The sequence below is a fragment of the Sinocyclocheilus anshuiensis genome, unplaced genomic scaffold, assembly GCF_001515605.1.
Source record: "Sinocyclocheilus anshuiensis isolate Anshui unplaced genomic scaffold, SAMN03320099.WGS_v1.1 scaffold929, whole genome shotgun sequence".
NCBI lineage: Eukaryota > Metazoa > Chordata > Actinopteri > Cypriniformes > Cyprinidae > Sinocyclocheilus > Sinocyclocheilus anshuiensis.
In genome coordinates, this window is record NW_015557109.1 from 147,236 (window position 1) to 156,702 (window position 9,467).

General features: G+C 40.8%; 1 protein-coding gene across 1 annotated transcript; it reads left to right on the plus strand.

Annotated features, from left to right (window-relative positions):
• Positions 1 to 278: 278 nt before the first annotated feature.
• LOC107677688 (gamma-aminobutyric acid receptor subunit rho-1) lies at positions 279 to 9,082 on the plus strand. The gene is made up of 10 exons (XM_016472691.1): positions 279 to 534; positions 1,484 to 1,534; positions 1,792 to 1,898; positions 2,624 to 2,691; positions 3,180 to 3,403; positions 3,865 to 3,947; positions 4,141 to 4,281; positions 7,478 to 7,630; positions 7,942 to 8,138; positions 8,240 to 9,082. Exons 1-10 carry the CDS (start codon positions 419 to 421, stop codon positions 8,531 to 8,533), a joined length of 1,434 nt encoding a protein of 477 aa, XP_016328177.1. The 5' UTR covers positions 279 to 418; the 3' UTR covers positions 8,534 to 9,082.
• The last annotated feature ends 385 nt before the right edge of the window (positions 9,083 to 9,467 follow it).

Genomic DNA, 9,467 nt, shown 5'->3' on the forward strand with positions numbered 1-9,467 from the left:
TACCCAGAGATTTGGGATTGTAGTAGTGATGTTCAGTTTAATGACAAAAATATGCTTCCTTCCTTTAATCAGACAACTGTGTGTTTTACTGGAGACACACAGTCTCTGTGGAGGGAATGTCTCAGCTGTGTTTTCAGAGGCAGATGAAGGAGCTCGAGTGACTCTCTCGTCAGCATCCTCACGACTGACCTCACCAGAGAAATGCAGGGCACAGTATCATTAGGAGAATTGGTTTGGGGCGGCGCATCACGAGCAGAGCGGAGGGATCAAATCTGTGCCATCTGACGCTCAAGGATTTATGGGTTTAGTCCAAATTGCTTTTCCCAGTGTGGAGATTAAGCTGTGTGATGTTAACAGGACAGACGTCCGTGTTCGTTTGGGCTGCAGAGCGTCGAGGATTTGAACACTGAACAGGGATATGAGCACCATGCAGCTGGAGACTGTGTTTGTGTTCATCTGCGTCTGTCTGCTGGGCGCCGCCGGAAGATCGGCCCACAGAAGAGGTCCCAGACAGAAGCCCTACAAGCAAAGCAGGTAATACTCCTGTTGTGAACGTGGCCTGTCGAGTGCAAAGGAATGAAATCAACTCTGATGGGAAATAGAGTTGTACTTTCTTCCATCAAGAAGCAGTGCATAGAACATAGAAAACAGATAATGATGAAATGAACAAGTCTGTTTTGGTGTCTGTTTAAATCTGACGATATTCTGTCTGCCTGCTTGATAAATGCAGGATTTCATGTCAGTGTCTGAAGCTTCACTTTCACTCTTGTGAGTCTTACTCTTCTCATGTGTCCAGAAGGCGCTTTTTTCCACTATAAAGATCCTTTTGTGCAAGGGAAGGGTTCCATGGATGTTTATGAACCCATCGATGCCAATAACCAAACTTTATTTGTAAGAGTGTATGATCTCCCTGTGTCCGGATCCGGTATGTGATTGTCCCGATGTCAGACGAGTGTTGTGTCAGTGGAGGAGACACACTGCTGGTTTGCTCTGGAGAACAGAGGATTTCTGCTGAGCGGATTATTAACCAGCTGCCTGTGAGCGGCCGCAACCAGCAACATCACATCAAACATCACTTCACGCTCACGCCTGTCATCTGCACATAATGATGAGGATGATGTGTTTGATTTGAGCTGAAGATCAAAGATGCTTTAAAACAGCTCAGATGTATGTGATGCACGCTCGGGAATTATGCTGTTCAACACAAGCTGGAAGAGATCGAAAAGTACAAATGTCTGCTGCACTAAAGCAAACACTGAAGAAACAGCCTCACAAATGTACAATATCACAGATGAAGTGCAGCACCTATTCGTTTGTTCAATATTTTGTCAAATGTGAGCAATACAAGTGCAGTACCATTGAAAACCTGCGATCATGTTTACATCCACTCCACCGAATCAGTGCAGAAATGCAGGAGAACGGTGTGCAGATCCTGTTGATTGCTGATATGACAGAATTTCATTTCATTCTCTTTATCTTGTAGATTACGGAGAGAAACGACACGAGTGGATGGAGGAGCCCAGAAGTCTGGCAGGTACAACATAATTCAATTTGGATCTTTACACAATCTCACAGTCTTTTGTTAGTATTTCTATTAAAAGACTTTATGGTTTTATGGGATTTTAAATATATTTTTTGCTGTGGAGAAGAAATCAAACTTCTAAGATCATAATCTATAATTGCCATACTCTGTTGGATGTATCTTTTGAAGCGTCTCATTGAGTCCCTCGTCTGCACAGAGCTTTAGCTGACTAATAGTGTCTAATAGTTCTACTCTTATTGTCACTGTAGCCCAATCTTCAGAAGAAGTCCAGACATGACAAAGTCTCCTATGACCAAATCTGAGCAGCTGTTGAGGATAGATGACCATGACTTTACAATGAGACCAGCATTTGGAGGTGAGCATGAGCCACATATAACATCCAGAGATCTGCAGTGATTGCCGAGTCCCGCACGGACTTGTGTTGTTTATGGTTTCACGGCTAACACACTGCAGACGTTTGATGCAACACATCTCAGAACGTTTGTCTTGCCATTATCCTTTGTATTTATGGATGCTTCTAATTGTTTAGTTCATGTTATGCTGTCCAACTCTACCTAAAACAATAGACACACATTTATGCATTTGTCAGGCTCTTTAGTTCAAAGGTATGCATTTTTATCAGGAATCAAACCCACGGTGACGCTGCATGTGAAAACACCCTCGTAATCCAGCTTCACAAGGCATTTCTACTGTGGAGAAGAGCACGAGTTTCTTTATGACGGAGGCATCATAACTGACTGCTGATAACATTACAACACTCTTTTCATGAGCTTTTCAGCTTTGGCTTGTCGTGTGCGTGGAGGAAAGGAAAACAGAGCCGGGTGTCCAGATGTGAGACGGCAGCACTTTGATTGGTCATGACCCACTTGTGTTTGAGCGCTCGTGTCACAGACGATAGTGAGTCTGAGCTAAAATAGGCCACAGATACTGCAGCGTTAAATCCCGTCTGCTCACAGAAAGAGAGCGCCTACTGTAATATCTCATGATAATGATATATGCTTTCATTTTAATGTGTAAAAATATAACCGACACAAGTGAGGAGCGGAAACACAATTTTTGCCTTTGACTGTGCACTTACAGGACCTCCGATCCCAGTAGGTGTGGATGTTCAGGTTGAAAGTCTCGACACCATCTCTGAGGCTGACATGGTGAGCGCTCGATTAAGAGCATGCCATTATTATTGTTATTGTGAGTCTTCTGTCAATCCTTAGAATCGACAGACATATTCACTGAAAGGAATCAGCTCATTCACTACATCGCTATCACTGCGTGTTGATTTCTACAGTTTAAAATAACAAGGATTGATATGGTTTTATGAAATGGAGTAGTAGTAAAAATACTACATTACTGTCTGTCACTGGTCAAATAAAATGTTGGGAATCTTGTTTTTACTAAAGAAAATAGTAATGTAATCAAATCAGTTGCGAGTCATGTTTAAAGTCCTATTTCCTGTAGCACTCTGTTGTTTAGTGGTTATTAATCATTAAATTTAACATTGATGTCGTAATGCTTTGCATCATGCCTCACCTGTGGTAAAACCACTGCGACACACAACCTCGAGTGACTCTAATATCTGCTGCTTTAACTCTTCTCGCTTAGCTTTTAATTGTTTTTACCATCTGGCGTTTCTCCTCAGGATTTCACCATGACACTGTATTTGAGACATTACTGGAAAGATGAGCGCTTGTCCTTCCCGAGCACCAATAATCAAAGCATGACGTTCGACAGCCGGCTGGTGAAGAAGATCTGGGTGCCCGACATGTTCTTTGTTCATTCCAAAAGATCTTTCATCCACGACACGACAACAGACAACTTGATGCTACGAGTGTATCCCGACGGAAACGTGCTCTACAGTCTGAGGTGAACGCTTTCAGATAAACCTGACAGAAACACAGATGTTAATGATCTCAGTCAATGAAGAGATACTCTAATCATCTCATTCCTTCTCACCCGATGCGCTCTTACCAAATGTGACCCTGGAGCACAAAAGCAGTCATAAGGGTCAATTTTTTTAAATTGAGATTTATACATCACAATAAACAAGCTTTCCATTGATGTATGGTTTGTTAGGATCGGACAATATTTGGCTGAGATACAACTATTTGAAAATCTGGAATCTGAGGGTGCAAAAAAATCTAAATATTGAGAAAATCATCTTTAAAGTTGTCCAAATGAAGTTCTTAGCAATGCATGTTACTAATAAAAAACTAAGATATATTTATGGAAGGAAATTGACAAAATATCTTCATGTTTCTACTGGTCTGATATGTGTCAGCATGCCACTGGACGATGTGGTGAATCTGACTGTTGTGTTGTTGTAGAGTGACCGTCACTGCCATGTGTAACATGGACCTGAGCCGATTTCCTCTGGACACACAGATGTGCTCACTGGAGATCGAGAGCTGTACGTACACAAACACAGCACACATTTATCCACGTCGCCTCCTCTGACATCCACGTGCATGTGGTTTTGTTGAACTGAAGAAATAAGATGCATGTGGGGCAAATGTGCAGAGGCCAAACCCTTTTTCTACCAAAGACGGTGATTTATTTGAACTAGCAGCAGCTGATGCGGGTTAAATGTGTTATTATTTCAGATGCGTACACTGACGACGATCTTATGCTTTACTGGAAGAAGGGCAACGAGTCGCTGAACACCGATGACAAGATTTCTCTGTCCCAGTTTCTCATCCAGAAGTTCCACACCACAACTAAGCTTGCGTTCTACAGCAGCACAGGTAATGCTTCAGTGCTCTCAGATGCTCATCTGAATGTTTAGCGCAGATCCTTCAGCTTGGCAAATAAAACAGGTTTCAGAGTGAATGCCATCAAATCCTGTGAAATAGTCACAGTGGCTCTAGAAATGTGTCTTAAAGCTCAGATGTTCTTGGTTTTCATCACTGGACAAAGCTCATCTCCAGTGTGAATTGCTTCTGTTCTTGTTCTGCCTGAATACTGAGGTTTGCTGGGAAAGGCCCTGGTGATTCTGCTGTTCAGGTGAAGGTTGTTGGTCTGAAGGTCACTGTGAAGGTGTCACTCATTCACTGACCGACACAGCGTTTAGGTAAGAAGGTGCAGACCCAGAGATTCAGGCCGCCGGAGACTGAAGAACAGATGGGCTCGGGATCAGGAGCCTGGAGCAGGAGCTGAGCATCTGGCTTCAGTTCATATTAGTCCGGGTTATTTTCACTCGAATACACACTGCTGTTACAGAAGGGCTATTCATGCTTTAACTAGTTTAACTTTTAAAAAAAATGAAAATTTGCTGTTCATTTTCTGGTAACTTCACAATACGGGTGCACAAATATGCATTAATTCATGCTTAACTATAGTTGCACAGATAATCACGAGTTAATATGTGACACTGGAGCACAAAACCAGTCATAAGGGTCAATTTTTCGAAATTGAGATTTATGCATCATCTGAAAGCTGAATATATACGCTTTCCATTGATGTATGGTTTGTTAGGATCGGACAGTATTTGGCCGAGATACTACTATTTGAAAATCTGGAATCTGAGGGCGCAAAAAAATATTGAGAAAATCATCTTTAAAGCTGTCCGAATGAAGTTCTTGGCAATGAATATTACTAATCAAAAATTAAGTTTTGATATATTTACGGTAGGAAATTTACAAAATATCTTCATGGAACATGATCTTTACTTAATATCCTAATGATTTTTGGCATAAAAGAGAAATGTATAATTTTGACCCATACAATGTATTGTTGGCTATTGCTACAAATATACCCCAGCGACTTAACACTGCTTTTGTGCTCCAGGGTCACAAATATAACTCATGAAGAAACAAACAATTTATTAATGATTACTACATCAGCAACTAATGAACATCCTATATGATTCATAGATTAAGTAATCAATAAATTGTTATTAGTTAAATGTGTCATAATGTATTAGTTTGTATAATGTATGATTTGCAAAGATATCATTGTTATGACTTTACTTGTTGAGGCACAGAACTATTAACTAATTGTTAATTAATATGTCATTGTGGTTATGGATTTTGAATTAGTTTATTAGTTAGTCACGAAAACAAGTAAAGTCATAACATAATGATATCTTTGCAAATCATTAGCTAATGATTAATTAAAGCAGACAACTGCAAGTTGAAATGCATGGCTTCAACCTACTGTGGTAATCAACACAAGAATTTACACTATTAGTTAATATAATATGTTATTAGGGAATTAATACATTATGACACATTTAACTAATAAAAAGTTATTGATCACTTAATCTATGAATCATATAGAATGTTCATTTGTTGCTGATGTAGTAATTATTAATAAATGGTTTATTTCATGAGTTATATATTAACTCTGTGCATTAGTTAAGCATGAATTAATGCGTATTAGTGCCCCTGTATTGTAAAGTGTTACCAATTTTCTCACTCTCAGGAAATCCAAGATGTCGGTGACTTCTTCAGTAGTTCAGTAAAAAAAACAAACATATGATATGCCTTTAACCCTGGGTCATTCTGAACACAGCTACAGGGAATCCTGGGTTATCCTGGGCACACTGCTCATCAATTACCCGGGTTAATAATTAATCCTGGCATTCATAAGATGACGTGTCGAGTTACTGTTCTTATCAGCGTCACTGTTTATATAATGACTAGCATTCTAACAATGTTTCACGAGTTCGCCTGTCCTCCAGTCCTAATGGTTAATGGTAAATGATGTTGGCTTGCTGTCCTTGATGGAGACTCGAACCCAAGGCTCGGCTTGAGCTCAGAGTTCCCCCACTGTGGTACTACATCGAGGGAGACTAACAGAAATACAGGTGGAGATGGGGAGGTGGAGGGATGCCGGAAGGACAGTCGCTGGGACAGTGCAATGAGTGCTGCTTATATAGGCTTGTAATGATCATTGACAGGACTGAGTGATTAGGCTCCTATGTTTGGACCTTCATGTCATTTCATACTGTGCAAGTTTGGCACCGCAATGCAGGGTCAACAGCACAAAAGCGGTGCTAATGCTCCAGAGCAGGGTTTCAAAACACAGGTAAAAAACGGTGCTCACACGCTTCTAAATTACACATGTGATACATACCCGGGGTTAAAGCGTGGTTTAGAACAATAATAACCCGGGGTTAAGCACAGTGTGAAAAGCCCTAGAGAGTATTTTAGGCTGTTTTTATACCTAATTCCGGATCCCAAAACAACTTCAACTCTGGACCTGTTGGTGAGAATAAAGAATCACACTCACACCAACATTCAACTTCTGTCTTTGAAACAGCCTGGAGTTTCTCTGAGTGTTCTTCTGCTGTGCATTTCTGATGAAGTCTTCTTCAGTTGTATCCATCTCATTCTCTCAGTTGTTTGGTAGCATTTCTTTACTAATTCTAATATTTTCTTTCTGGCTCTTGTTATGATGAGCTTCTCAGGTATATACAATGCTGCTAAATATGCATGTCTTCTGAAGCGCTGCTTTTGTTGGTACACTTATCACTGTGCTTTTCATGGTTGTTCATGGTTCCAAAGGCTAACCAAGATGAAACATCATAAGTAAATGATGATCTTCCCAAACTGTGTTTTTTTCTTTATCTAAACTCACTAATATCAGATGTTTATGTACACAGCTGTTGGTGAATCGCTGGCTGATATTCTCACAGCACCGCTGCGCATGACTGAAGGCTCGGATCCGCTGACTCTATGTGGTTATTAAACCGACATGTGACTTTGTGATCAATGATATTAAATGCAAATTAAGTGTATAAAGCAGTTAAACTGTACATCTCAGCACTCTTTTCACATGCTGTAACGTTTCCCCCGATATGTTGCTTGAACACTACTGTCTAAGGTTTGAAATGGATGTGCATCACACCACCAATCTGGCCATTTAAAGGAGTAAAATATGGTAAAACTGCACCAACATGGTGGGCTGTGCACATTAATCCAGATTTGTGTTTTCTAGGCTGGTACAATCGTCTCTACATACACTTCACTCTTCGGCGTCACGTCTTCTTCTTCCTGCTGCAAACGTATTTCCCAGCCACGCTGATGGTCATGCTGTCCTGGGTGTCGTTCTGGATCGACCGCAGAGCCGTGCCGGCGAGAGTTCCTCTCGGTAGGATAAAACCGCTCCACATGGACATGATCAAATATAATTAAACATGTACTAATTACTGTCATGTAAGTGAGAAATTATTCAGTGTATTTTCAGTTTGAAAGGTACAAGCAATGCTGAGATCATGGGTTTGATTCCCAGGGAACGCATGGACGTAATTAAATGTATACTTTGAATGCAATGTAAATTGATCTGAATAAATGTTTAATTTGGACAAAAACCGTCTTAAAAAATCAGGTCGTGTCCTGTTTGTTCAGCTGTAATAGTCCTCAAAATCACGTCCATGCACTGAATGCTGCTTTCACTCACAGGCATCACGACGGTTCTCACGATGTCCACCATCATCACCGGAGTCAACGCCTCCATGCCCAGAGTCTCCTACATCAAAGCCGTGGACATTTACCTGTGGGTCAGCTTCGTCTTCGTCTTCCTCTCTGTCATCGAGTACGCGGCCGTCAATTACCTGACCACCGTGCAGGAGCGCCGAGAGAGGAAGCTCAGGAATCAAGTAAGACCACTGTTTGCTCCTCTCTGATGCTGGTAAATTAAGACGACGAGATGCCGCTGTATCATGTCTGTCTCTCCTGTGTTTACGGCTTGACGTTTCAGTTGCCTTGCACGTGTGGAATAGCAAACCCAGAGGACATGATGATGACCACGTGCTACAGTGACATGGATCCCAGCGCAGCGGGGACGTATGGGATGCCTGAGAACGGTGCGAGGCAGGAGCGGATCCTGGCCCAGCTGACCCTCGCTGACAGCCAGAGGACGAGTCGCGTGAAGACGTCCCGGGGATACGTCAACGTCTGGATAGACACTCATGCCATAGACAAGTACTCGCGAGTGATCTTTCCCGCCGCTTACACGCTCTTCAACATCATCTACTGGTCCATCTACTCCTAACACCACAGCGGATCTGTACCAGAACAGTCATCCACTGGGTCTCTCTGCCTTCTTGATCCAGGATCTTGAACTCTTCGTATTTTTATGTGTTGCACGTTTTTATTATTTAACAAAAGCAACTACTTGAGTTGAAATATGTGTTTGAATAATATGTTATTCCTCACAAATAAAAACAAGAAGCCATTGGTGTGAAATGTCTCAGAATCAGAGGACTGCTCTGAGAAAATCTAAAGCCTGTTTAGAGACCACACACGTGACTCCATTTCTCCTTCAAGAATGAGTAAACATTAGTTATTTTAATGCATGTATTTATCAGGGACGTCAATCAGTGAAATTCTTTTAATTGTTATTTGCAAAATGTTGTTGTGATCACGCATTAAGAAAACTAAATGGTCTGCTTATTGGGTTTGTCAGTTTGTGTGTGAATGTACAGCAGTGGCTCTTCACTCGTCTTACACAAAACAACTACGCAACACATAAAACAAATTTCCTTACACTTCATGGACATACAGTAACCTTACATGCGGTGTGTGAGGATGCAGTCCTCCACCGGCGTTCACATGAACCTTTCTGCACCATATTGATATTTTCTTTCGATATGTTGAGGAAAAAATCTTTATAAACAACATCGAGACTATATTTACTAAAATAACTTCCTTGATAAATGCTTTTATAATGTAATTTTTCATGTTTCATATTACAAACTGTGCTGTGTTTGAATAAAATACATGTTAGGTATGATTAAAAAAGCCATAGTTTATTTTTATGTTTATTTTTATTCAACAGAGGGAAAAACAGACAATGCACATTGCATGATTTGGCATTGTACATTGCTCATCTGAACATATGGATGATTTTAAAACTTTAATTCTTCTGAAATATACATGACCTTTGTTCTTTTCTTCTGCGGTCTAGTAATCTCTGGTAATCTACA

Excerpts from the sequence above, each read along its gene's own strand:
- LOC107677688 (XM_016472691.1), top strand. The coding sequence starts at position 419 with ATGAGCACCATGCAGCTGGAGACTGTGTTTGTGTTCATCTGCGTCTGT. Across the intron at positions 535-1,483 it reads AAGCCCTACAAGCAAAGCAG|ATTACGGAGAGAAACGACAC; the intron begins GTAATACTCCTG and ends TTTATCTTGTAG. Across the intron at positions 1,899-2,623 it reads AATGAGACCAGCATTTGGAG|GACCTCCGATCCCAGTAGGT; the intron begins GTGAGCATGAGC and ends GTGCACTTACAG.